Source organism: Halichoerus grypus, chromosome 2 (genome assembly GCF_964656455.1).
Source record: "Halichoerus grypus chromosome 2, mHalGry1.hap1.1, whole genome shotgun sequence".
In the NCBI taxonomy this organism is placed as follows: Eukaryota; Metazoa; Chordata; class Mammalia; order Carnivora; family Phocidae; genus Halichoerus; species Halichoerus grypus.
In genome coordinates, this window is record NC_135713.1 from 94734120 (window position 1) to 94747589 (window position 13470).

General features: G+C 33.1%; 1 protein-coding gene across 1 annotated transcript in view; it reads left to right on the forward strand.

Annotated features, from left to right (window-relative positions):
- The window catches only part of WDR41 (WD repeat domain 41), a 48889-nt gene that overhangs the window by 7036 nt on the left and 28383 nt on the right, over nt 1-13470 (forward strand). Inside the window, exons 3-5 of the mRNA XM_036090149.2 lie at nt 6676-6724; nt 7905-8036; nt 10750-10812. Coding sequence (XP_035946042.2) covers nt 6676-6724; nt 7905-8036; nt 10750-10812 — 244 coding nt within the window. The remainder of the gene's footprint in view (nt 1-6675; nt 6725-7904; nt 8037-10749; nt 10813-13470) is intronic.

The window sequence follows — 13470 nt, forward strand, 5'->3', positions numbered from 1 at the left end:
GGGGAGCTATCTCAGACTGTGGTGTAGATCTGATAGTCTCTCTAGGCCCAGTGGGGAACTCTGGAGGAAAGAATGCTCTTTGTAGGAATTCTGTGTTGGATAGAAACAAATGGGACTTTTAACCCTGCCTTGCTTAGTCGCTGGCTGAGGGTCATCCAGGAACGTACGTAATTTCCTTTGGCTGGGAGCCAGCTGAGATGGTTATGACTTTGGCTTGAAAGCTGAAATGGACCCTAAAGTGAACAGCTGGAGGCAGGTAACCACATTCCTCAGAGCTGGGCAGCTTCGTCTCTTGAAGGGCTATCTGCAAGATGTATATTGCCTTTCCTATACAAACTGTATCTTGGGATCAGTAATAATCAATGAGAGGAAATTTCTCTTTATAGAAGAATTCAAGCTAGGAAGGATCATGAAATTGGAATATTGTAATTTTGCAACCTCTGATAACAAATTTAGACAGTTTATTGATGGTTGTTAACATCACATGCTCATAAAAGAAAGACTACCAGAAATTACATTTCCTGTTGGAGTATGTGAACTCCCCATGAAATGGCCCTACCAATAAGTCAAATTTAAATCTGATTAAGCCTCTAGATCTATCAATTTACCAGAAATACAGGGGACAGAGGTGCATGTTGAATGGTCGCAAAGGAAGGAAGCTAGCAAAATCCAGACTGAGAACTCTGTGACACAAATGTTTAATTGCAAGGAGAAAAATAGGAAGAAGGAATCGGTAGAATAGAAGAGACTTCAGAGATGCATCAACCACTGCAACTATGAACTTTATTTAGATCCTGCTTCTCATAAACTTAAAAAAAATCCTGAGATAGGGAAATTTGATCCTTGAGTATGTGGCGACATTAAGAAATTAAATGGTAACTTTAGTCCTGATGTAAAGGAGTTCGAAAAGATACATACTGAAATATTGCCTGATGAAATGTAGTTACTGGATTTGCTTCAAAATAATCTGCAGAGGGGGTTTTGGGTGTGTGTACAGATGAAACCGTATTGGCCATGAGTTGATAATTATTGAAGAGAGATGAGGAGTACCTGGGATTTTTGTTATGCTGTTTATACTTGAATGTATGTTTAAGTTATCCATAATGAAAAATTGAAAAATGGTATATATTTGATAGAGAGGAAATTAAAATGCCAATTTAAAAGGTATTTTTGTTTCAGAATAAAACTTTTTCTTAGATATTAGGTGCAAGAATCACACAATTGGACCTGAACATAAAAACTAATAACTGGCAAAAAGCTGGGTTAAACGATGTTGGCTTTGATATACAACCCTAGTGGGATTTCTGATTCTTCATCTTGTGTTAGGTAGCCTTGTTCACCCAAATCACTGGTACACACCTGGACATCTGCAAGCCTCCCACTCAGATGTAGGCTTCCCTAAAAAATAAGAGCAAAGCACAATGTTTCCCCCATAGAAACACATAAATCCTCAGAGAAAACCCTGCAGGGTCCTAACTGAGCATGCTCAGTTCATTCTCATACACTCATTTATTTGACCAGCCAGGCAGAGAGAGGCCAGGGATGTTTCTCTAGTAGTAGAAATTCTTTCACAGAAATTTGAGCTCAAGTGAATGGAGGCTTCCCCTGATAGAAGTCCTAGGGAGTTTTGGGTTTCTAATATTTGTAAACTTTGATGTTGTAGTTTAGCTTTCTGTTTGTGATTTGGGGAGGGAAGAATTTACGAAGGGTTTACCTCTCCTAATGACCATGAAAACTGTGTGTGTGTGTGTGAGCTAAAAAAGGACCATAGACATTCAGATATTAGAGTTATGTTAATGTATGCATTTTTCTTAAGAAAAAAGAGTTTGATGTTCCAGTAAATCTATTGAAAGGATCAGTGACATCAATGTGTATGGCTCATGAAAATGCTTTCAAGTTCCCTTCCGCTCTCTTCCAAGTTTCCACATACTTCTCTGATTTTCTTCAAGTAGTTCGAGCATACAAGATAAGTAAAAATCTATTTTAAATGGAAGTTTTCTATTTTTTCAGTTTGGTTGGGTTTTTGGTATTGTACCATTTTTCATTTCTATTGTAAAAAATATATACTATTTTAGTTGCATCATGCATTAGAAAGTACTTGTGGATTAGGTGAGGAGTTAGTTAACCACAGGGATTTTTTGTTTTGCCATAATAATATTCTCTTTTTATTTTTCTAGTGCTTTATGGTAGATATTGAATACAGGAAGTTTTATGGACTGTACCTTTCATTATGTCCTCTAAGGTTATATTTGAATCTGTAGCACCTTTGACCTAATTGAAATAAATTCAAATGAATAAGAACTATTAAATAAGCCCTTAAGTAATAGACATAGGAATTACTTGTGAAAATATTTTGTGTTATACAAATCTTTGAAGTTTTGCTGTACTTTTCAGTTCACAGTTGCAAGAATGAGAGTACTTTCTCTGAGATGTTCAAAGGGAAGGTGTTTAAAAGGAATGACTTCTATAAATTGAAAGGAGTACAAATGAGAATTCTCAATGGATTCATGATCTGGACCCTATAACATTACTTAGTAATGTAGACTGAGTTCTTTAAGGGCAAGAACTATTCTACCGATCTTTACATACAGTATCAAATATATAGTATCAAATATACATATAATACATTTAATGCTTAATATATAGTTAGTGTTTAATATTTCTTGAATGAATGAGTGAATCAACTCTCATGATAAGTTTAGTTCTCATAATTAGGGTAGGAGAGGATGGAACATTCTAGAAGCTCTGCTATAGGTCTTCATAAAATCATGTTTCACCTTGTTAAACTTCTTTTCATGCATATAGTTTTTGCTGGGTCATTTATTTATTTATTTATTTATTTTTAAAAGATTTTATTTATTTATTTGACACAGAGAGAGAGACAGCTAGAGAGGGAACACAAGCAGGGGGAGCGGGAGAGGGAGAAGCAGGCTCCTGGCTGAGCAAGGAGCCCGATGCAGGGCTCGATCCCCGGACCCTGGGATCATGACCTGAGCTGAAGGCAGACGCTTAACGACTGAGCCACCCAGGTGCTCCTTGCTGGGTCATTTAATCATATACTCTCAATGAGTGTTTTTGAAGACATGGTTTCAAGTTGAAAGATATATGTAAGTATGGGACAGGAACATGAAAAGAAAAGGAATTTATGTATGTGTGTGGTGGGTTTCTGGGTTTTAAATTTTTTTTAATTTTAATTTTTGTTTTGACAGTATATTCATACGTTAATAATGATAAAAGGAAAAATGAGGTTACTTTAATACACTTAATGATTACCTATTTTACAGAGCCCTTGCAACACTTAAATGTTCACTTATTCATTAATTTATTCATTGAAAAAGCATTTCTTTGGTGTTTTAAACCTCCTAGAGATAATCAGAGATTTGTTGGACTCGAAAATGCCACATCATAAACACCAATAAATATGGCAATTACTATATTTTATTGATTCTAAGAAGCCTGTTTTTTCCCTATTTTAAGATCTCTGAAATTTGGAGATACTATAAAATTGTTAGTGTCTTTCAGTTATAATTGGCAGTATAGAATGTCTTACACTTGATATCTTAAAGTTGATGAAATACATTTCTAAACAATCACTGAATTTTGAGATCTTGAAGCAAGATCCACATGTAATTGATCTTGACATTTCCCTGTCACCTAGCATGAATCTCACTAAATATATTTTGTACTAATCAGTAAGAAGCGTTTCTCTTAAAACCTTAGCTATAGACTTGAATCTTTGGATTCTATGAGTTTAGAATGTTTTAAAAAGTTACATGTAATTTTATTTTATTTTATTTTATTTATTTTTTTTTTTTTTTAAAGATTTTATGTATTTATTTGAGAGAGAGAGAGAGAGAGAGAGCACATGAGAGGGGGGAGGGTCAGAGGGAGAAGCAGACTCCCTGCCGAGCAGGGAGCCCGATGTGGGACTCGATCCCGGGACTCCAGGATCATGACCTGAGCCGAAGGCAGTCGCTTAACCAACTGAGCCACCCAGGCGCCCAAAAGTTACATGTAATTTTAATGCAATACAGCCACAATTCTTCCTTCCATTGAATAGTTTAAACCTTATTGGCATTTTAATTACTCCTTTTTTATAGTTCATGACTTCTTTTTAGCAATTACAATGTATCTTACTATTAGGAATTCTTGGGTTGAATTTTCATTTCTGATTTGCAGATGGCTGAAGTGTGTGCTTGACTGATTAGGATGAACTGATTATAGTTTAAGATAAACTGATAAAAGTGTAGCTAGTTTTCAATTATCCATCCTAATAGCATGGATAATTGTAATTTGCAAATGATCTCCCAACCCTTTATTCGTTATTTTATGGGTGATACTAATATGTAGCAAAGTTATATTGATTTGCATTTCTAAGCTTCATGTTTTCTCTTTAGAGGAGGTAATAACAAATACTGAAATGGCAAAAAAAGAAAAAGGCAGCAATAGAGAATATATAAGAAAATTGAAAGACCCGAATATCCACCAACTGGGTAATTGACCTCTGAGCAATAAAAAATTGGCTGTGATTTCATGCATTACATTGAGCATTGTTTAGATTTAACTTTTGTTCACTACTGATTAAATTAAAGTTTGAGGTGAAATGCTCTGTATCTCATTTCTAAACTCTCAACCGTTCAATCGTCTCTCATTGTGAACTCATGAGATTCAGACATGATAAAACAATAATGAGAAGTTAAAAATCAGGGTTAGAAAAAAGTATGTATTTTAAACCTGCAGTCTTCTAGAAAGGAGAAAAGCAATTATAAGAGTTTCAAGAATCAATAGAAATTGATGTTTTATACCAAAGAAAACTTAAGACCTTGAGTCCTGCCTCCCCACCATCACTATACAAATAAAAAGAAATCAATAGGCCTAGAAACATAAGCTATTAAAGATTGACGTTCAGCAACTATTTTTGATACTTAGGCATTGTTTCGTATTCTGATTCAGAAAAATGTATGTTATTAAATAAGAAATTGTATTTTTAATTTAAAAATGTTTTCTTTTTAATCTCCAGATTTTTTATATACTTCATTTTGAAATAATAAATGTTAGACATGGATTTAAAAAATAATTCTGCATGTGATTTCTTACTAGTTACCTAGGAAGTTCTAAAGGTCCTTCCATTAAAAAGATACATAGTTCTATATTAAAAAATTGTTAACAGACTTTGGTGAGGATGTATTTAACTAATTTCCCGTCTCCTGAATAATCTCTTAGCTCCTATAGTAGGAGATGTAATTGAAGGATTTAGAAATGAATACTGAAATGAGCCAGTGAAGACAACAGTTACTTACGGGACTCCGAAACTGAGCATGAGAAATTAGAACTTGAAGCTCAGTTTGGAGTTTTAAGGAAATGGCTGAAGTAGTGAGATTTTATGGATCTCATATAGTGGTAAAATTTGTAAGAATTTCCTGATACTCTGAGTAACAAAGTAACTTTTGTGTCTTAGTGTATCAGTTCCCCAGTGATAGACCTGAATGGCTAACAGTGTTTCCTGTAATGAAGACATTCAGGGCATACCCAGATTTTGTGAAACCCACTAACAGTCTTGCAAGGAAGAACACATTTTTAAAATGTCATAGCTCCCAGTGGATTATCATTATTAATGTTTTTATTATTATTATTATTAATGGTTGTTAACTATAAGGGGCCAGTTATGCACAGTTCATAGCTGGCTTTCTATAATACCACTTCTTTCCTTTTCAAAAAACAAATCTTGAATTTAGGTGAATGAAAGTGATATGGGAACAACTTTGGATCAATTTTGATTCATTAAAGAATCATTTACAAACTTATATACTACATTATTAATAAATTACTTGACATGCTTATGGTGTGATTGCTGTATACCACGTGTTGGGACATTGCTTGAGAACAGTGCTTTCTTGATTTTACTGTAATGCATTCACTATGATGAGTAATCGTGTACAACAAATTATTTTTCTTGGCATTCTTTATATCATGGATATCTTCTACTCTACAAAATGTATACGATTGTTACTTTATGTATAGTGAATGGGAAGTAAAGAGGAGAGAGAAGCTATAACCGAGTTCATCACAGCTCTTTTCTCATGGCAGGAAATAAACTTTCCTTTACCTTTTTGCATTTCAAACATATTCACTAAAAAAACAAAACAAAAACCCTCAAAAAACCTCAAAGCTTCCAAACTAAGAACACAGTATTTACATGAAAAGACTAAGAGCCAAGTGGAGCTAAGGAGAGATCTTGGCTTTAAATAGTAAAGTTAAAATATCTTTACAGAGAAAATAATAGAAATAATGAACTTATCTAGAGACATGATTCCTTTGTTCCACTCTTGGAATATCACTTCCTATCAGTGAAGCTCTTCCTCAGTTTGGTTTCATATCACCTGTCAGGGTTTAATCATATTTTTAAATCCAGGAAGGACTTGTCTCCTTCTTTCTTACAGTTTTAGCAGTTGATTCATTGTAATGCTGTGAATGGCTTTATTTATCTTTGGATCTCAGTACCTGGCATAAAACCTAGAAGGTAGTCCATAATTATTTGTTGAATTAGCTTAACTTAATCAGCCTTAATATTAGTCAAAATACCATTAATAAATTCTGATAGTTCTTAGAAATTTTAGCATATAAATGTCACCAGAAATTTCTTTTCTTTTCTTTTTACCTTTTTTCTCTACCCAGATTTGCATCTGCTGGTGATGACGGAATTGTAGTTGTGTGGAATGCCCAGGTGTGTATTAATTCTGTGTGAATTGTGTAATAAGGACATGACTGTATAGTTGAGTTTGCATTCATAAACACTATTTGGGTATATACCTGCATATGAGTATACTGAAACTAATTAATACTTGAAAAAGGCTACTTACGATGAATCCATTTAAAATGGGGGGGCCAATATTTCATAGTAGAGAAAGTTTTAATCTTACTGAACAAAATTTAAGTTATCAGCAACTATGTACTGACTCTGAAAATGAATCAAATGTTGATTTATTTTTGTGGGAGATAGAATTTTTATTTCAAACTTGTACGATAGCATAATGTAATATTCTTCTCATGTTTGACTTTAATAGGAATGTAATAAAAGGCTAATTTTTTTTTCAAAAATATTTAAGGCTTCACCAAACTTTTAAGGCTGATCTTTTGATACTCAAATTATTCTCTTTTGAAACATTTATCTTCTCATTGTTACTTGGATTGTTACCTGGTCTGACTCTTTCAGATCCTCATTTCTCAGTGGCTTTGACAGTGATTAAAGCAGTTATTTAACATTATGTTCACCATGTTCATGAAATCCTGCAACCTTGGAAGGATTTGCAATTTATATTATATTTACATTGGATCTTTTGTGTTTACTACTTGGGAAAGTCAGTGAGAGACTGATAGCTGAAGACACTGGATAGATAGGAATAGCTGTTGTTGTTAGAGATGGAGTGGAGACTGAGTTTATGAGTGGTTGAACTACTACTCTTGGATGTGTACAGTATATGTATTGTGTTGTTATGCTAACTTTTATTTCCCTCAACAACATTTTAACTTTGGAGATTAGATAACAAATACTTGGATAATGAGGACTCCCTATTTTTTTCCTACAGATTAGTTACTGATTTTTTTATGCTTAAATTTATACAATTCTTAAAACCACATGGTATGGTTTTAAGAATATCCCTTTAAATTCATGTAAAAATATGCTAAAAATTAGTATTTTCTATTAGAAAATAATTAATTATGGCTACTCTTTCAGTACCTGTTTAGATTCTATTTGATTGCTTAAAGTTAGATTATAGCATCTAAGTAATTAAAAATGCAATTATGTTATTTTCTACATGGTGATTCTTCTAAATGTTGTCATTTAAGATTATTTACGTTATAAATATGATATGAGCCTATTGAAATTTTTATTGGTATTTCAGACAGGAGAAAAACTTCTGGAACTTAATGGACACACTCAAAAGATAACAGCTCTTATTACATTTTCTTCCTTGGAAGCTTGTGAAGAAAAAAACCAACTGATCTTGACAACCTCTGCTGATAGAACAGTTATTATATCCTTAAATCTGGAAGAAAGTGAAATAGCTATAGTGACCCAAGGAACCAGTACATACATTATTAGATTTTAGCCTTTGGGGGCTTGTCTGTGCATTCATTTTAGCAAAAATGATTTTGCTCTAGCCTTCATAATACACTTCTTAAAAGTATTAGGCATCTGAAAAGTATTAGACTGGAAATAGGTTAAAGGCTTATTGTTGATAGAAACCCCATGACTAAAGCTGTTCTTTCCAGAGTTACTATTATATCAAGTCATAGAAAATGGAGAATTTGGGCTTAAAAGTACTTACTTATCTTAGTTTGTAAGAGATATTTAAAGAAACAGAGATGAGTTAGACTGGAGAATAATTTACATTTTTGTCTGTACAGTATTATACAGCAAAAGAAATGTAACGGCCCCAACCCATAAGAACCTTCTGAACATCTGAGCTTGGCAGAAAAGTGAATTACCATATGCTTAGTGTTTAATATTTAGTTTTTAAAAATAATTTTAAAAGAGTAGATTCTCCCCCTCCCCTGTTTTTAGATAAAAATTTAAGATGTAACAAAATGGTAAAGTTCTCTAGAGAGCACTTATGTGTGCCAGGCATTGTTGTGTTTAACATATATTACATATGTTTTTACATATATTCCATATTACATATATTAACATGTTTAATTCATATAAGTATTTTTATTCTCAATTCCAGAAAAGAAAAGAGAGGCACAGAGAGGTTAAGTAACTTGCCCTAGGTCATACAGCCACTAGAGGGCAGATGGCAAGCAGTCTGACTGCAGGGTCAGAACTCTGAACCACTGTATATTATTGCCTTCATAAAATACTTCCCTTAAACAAATTCAGCCTTTAATATTTATATGAGGAATTAGATTTGTGAAGGCCTCAGCCAAATACTTAAAGGAAACTGTAATCTTACTTTAAAAAAAAAAAGGTATCCGAGATTAGCTTTAAATTGTGCTTATCTGAGAATTCTGTTTAAATAGTTTGAAGCATTAGGAAAGTAAGTTTTGGAGTATGCCCAAAGGAGTAGGTGTTTCCTGGGCTTCTACAGAACCAGGACAGACCTTATTATACACTTCATTATTTTTTTAAAGATTTTATTTATTTACTTATTTGAGGTAGAGAGAGAGAGCATGTGAGCGCATGCAAGCCTTAGCATGGGCGGGGTGTGCAGAGGAAGAGGGAGAAGCAGACTCCCCTGCTGAGCAGGGAGGCCCGACCTGGGGCTCAGTCTCAGGACCCTGGGCTCATGACCTGAGCTGAAGGCAGATGCTTAACTGACTGAGCCACCCAGGCGCCCCATAACACACTTTAAATGAGTTCATTAGCTCAAGTGATTTCTAGACAGATTGCCAATAGGTGAAAAAATTTCAAGGTAAGATTTACATGCGGTAAACTGTATTTTGTGGTGATGACAGTGTTGCATAAGCAATATTACATATATTTAAGAGTAATTTTATTACTACTGTTCCGTTGAGACAAATATTATTTTAGGGCCTAAGCTTTTTGTTTGTTTTCAGTATCAGTATAATCTCCAAAAATAGAATTTAAAATACTTTGTTTTTATTAGACCATTCCTGAGGTACTATAATAATGCTTAGAGGCAAATACTAAATTGCTGTTATAGTATGGAGATGAGTAGTTGAGACATTATCAATATGAACTTTATTTTTAAATGATGGTATCGAGTCATTTTCTTCATTGAATTTTCTTGTTAAAAATAATTCCAGGCTGCTTGAGCCTCCACTGTTAACAAACTTTATTAAATGTTGAAGATAAATTTTTAATTTTAGTCAGGTGATAGTCTTAAGTTTATCCATATACATGTGTGTGTGTATATATATATATTTGTATGCATGTATATAAATGTGTGCTCAGACATGCTGTAAAATGTATATGTTATCTTAGGAAATGGGGTGAAAAATTTGAAAATCGTTACGCTCCTTAAGTCAAACTAACCTTGGACACTTAATGGAGGTCTTCTAATTATTTTAAATATGTTTACAAGTAATACACTGTAACTGGCTTCTTTGAATTAGTATAACAGTAGTAAATTCTGCCATGCATGTTGAAGGAGCTTTCAAGTAAGAATTAATGGAGTTGATAGTTTTTAGTATATATACTTTATGTTCAATGTTTATTAGATTATGGTGGACTATTTTAGAGAATAAGTTTGAAATTTAAACATTTGTAATATTTAATGCCTATAAATATTCAGTATTCAGACCATTCATTCTGTTGACATTTTCAGATAGTTTAATAGTAAAATTTGCCTCAAACTTATTTTAGATTGTAAGCTTGCTGTGCTAAGTTGATAACTCACTATATGATTTAATTTTAGTAATAGTATAAATGCTAAATATTTTATGCTTTATTTCAAGATTTTTCTACCTGAATGTGTAACATTTATAATTTAATTATTAGAAAACTTATCTCCTGGGGCACCTGGGTGGCTCAGTCGTTAAGCGTCTGCCTTCGGCTCAGGTCATGATCCCAGGGTCCTGGGATCGAGCCCCGCATTGGGCTCCCTGCTCGACGGGAAGCCTGCTTCTCCCTCTCCTACTCCCCCTGCTTCTGTTCCCTCTCTCGCTGTGTCTCTCTCTGTCAAATAAATAAATAAAATCTTTAAAAAAAAAAAAAAAATAGAAAACTTATCTCCTAATTGAGATTTTAACGTTCTGTTTAGAAATTATTTCTTAACATAAGTTTAGTTATGGGATTGTGATACTGGCAGACAAGTTCGGAAAGTATCCTGCTTCCAGTCTACTATAAAGGTAAAATCTTAAGCTATTATTTTATGATAATAAAGTTTTTGTTTCAGAAAAAATGTTTAATAAGATGAAATTACTTTTGTTGGTTTTAAGAATTATTTCTTCCACACATACCTACAGTCATTTGATTGTAAGACTGGATTTTTGAGAGCTTATATATTAAATGTTAGAATGTTTGAATTTGAAATTAGATCAAGGGGTGAATATATAACAACATAAGGAAAAGGATAGTACCTAGTATGTTTCTTGTAGATAATTCTAGGGAGAGATGTTACTTGCAGAATGACTATACCAGTAGCTAGTCTGGTTTTTTTTGTACTTTGAACTAAAAGCATGGATTTATTTGTCCCTCAATCTATGCTTTTTATAAGGTCATAAAGATGAGACAAATCAATTACTTCATTCCAAAGAAATGTTATGTGGCTAATTGGCTACTACTATTAGTTTCATTCATTTTACAAACAAATAGTAGTTGGGGCTTGTTACATGATAGGAAGTCTGCCCCATGTTGGAGAGGACTTGGTTACTTTGATTCTTACAGAAGAAATTACCTAGGATGTTCTTAGAAAGTGCCACTGTTTTTCAATAATGTCAGCAAGTTTGAGGATAGAGTCTTGTAAAATGTGATGTTTCCTTATTTGTTTTAAAGATAATTTTTCTTTATATTGGAGCTAACACTTTTTTTTAAAATGTAAAAAGAATTGCTGTGTGCCAGTAATCAAGGTATTTGATTTTTTTCCTAAAAAGCAGCATCTGTGGTAGACATCTTGTGCTACTATTGCTATTCTTATTATCAATTTAGTAGAGCTTCCAGGGAAGAAAGTGCCCAGAAATGCTTGTATCCAATTTAACAGTGGACTCTCTTTGAGGAAGTTATTAAAGTATTGATTTGATGAAAATTTCCATGGTTTATTTGATCTGAAAAGATGCTTTTTTAAAATTCCCTAAAAAATATTCTTGCTGTTTGACAGAGGTCATAAGGTTTCAAATGAAAATACATGAGTGAAGGAATAGAGAATAGGAACAGGAGAAAAAGTTTGGTGTATTTTGGACAAATTCCTTTGGTGAACTGTTTATAGGAACTGATCATTAAGAGGTATCTTATTCCACTATGGTGAAAGTACTTTTTAAAGAGGTTTTACTATAATGTTAGTTAGATGGTTGTATTTACTCCTGCTGTGATCATGTTTCACATAAGACATTGATAAAAATAGCATTTCACTCATTTTATTTCAGTGATTCAGTTCTTCTTGAAGAGATAATTTATCAAATTCAGATCTCTAATAAATATAAGAAATACTATTATTTATTTTTTGAGCTAGTGAAGTCTTTATAAGGGTTCGTATTAGCAAGGAAATGGTGAAGCTGGCATTTTTATTGCTGTTGAGGTATAAATTGAAGATATTCCTAGAAGGCAGTTTGACATTATTAATGAAAATTTTATTTTTATTTTTTAAAGATTTTATTTATTTGAGAGAGAGAGTGAGAGAGAGAGAGAGCACAAGAGGGGATAGGGTCAGAGGGAGAAGCAGACTCCCCACCGAGCAGGGAGCCCGATGCAGGACTCGATCCCGGCGGGATCATGACCTGAGCTGAAGGCAGTTGCTTAACCAACTGAGCCACCCAGGCGCCCATTAATGAAAATTTTAAAATAATTACATGAATTGACCCAGAGATTCTACTTACAGAAAGCTCTTTAAAGGAAATAATTAAAAAAAAACTTAGGCAGAGATTTATGAATGGAAATGTCTATTGAAGATGTATTTTATAAATGAATGATTGGCAGTATCCTAAATGTCTTACAGGAAAATACTTAACGTGCAGTAGATAGATATGCTAAAAATGGTATTTCAGAGAATTCATAAGGAGTTTGGAAAATTCTAATAAGATGTTAAGTGACAAAATAAGTATATTATCCTTAACAAAATACTAGCAAGCCAGATCAACAGCATATAAAGAGGATTATACATCCTGACCAAATAAGACTTATCTCAGTTTAACATCTGAAAATCAATAACTGTAATATACCATAGTAAGAATAAAGGACAAAAGCATGATCATCTGAGTAGATGAAGAAAAAGCATTTTACAGACTTCAGCACCCTCTCATGGTAAAAATAGTCAACAAACTAAGAAGAGATGAGAACTTCCTCAGCGTAACAAAGGACATTTGTGAAAACCCCAGAGCTAACGTCATATCAATGGTGAAAGACTAACTGGATACTTTTTCCCCTGAGATCAGGAAGAAGACAAGGATGGCACTGTTCAGTGTTATGGGCAATAAAAAAGAAATAAAAGGTGTCCATGTTGAAAAGGAAGAAATAAAACTGTATTTACAAGTGACAAGATCTATATACTAAATCTTAAATTCATAACCAAAACTATTAGAACTAATAAATGAATTTAGCAAGGTTTCAGTACACAATATCAATATACAAAATTAATTGTATTGCTATACACTAGTAATGAACATCCAAAAATGAAATTAAGACGAAAAAAAAATTAAGAAAAACTAAGGAAATGAAATGAATTTACAGTAGCATCCAAAAGAATAAATTTACATAGAAATAAATTTAAAGAAGAAATGAGAGTTGCACATGAATAACTACAAAACATTTTTTGAAAGAAACTCTTAAGGAAATGGAAAGTCATTCCATATTCA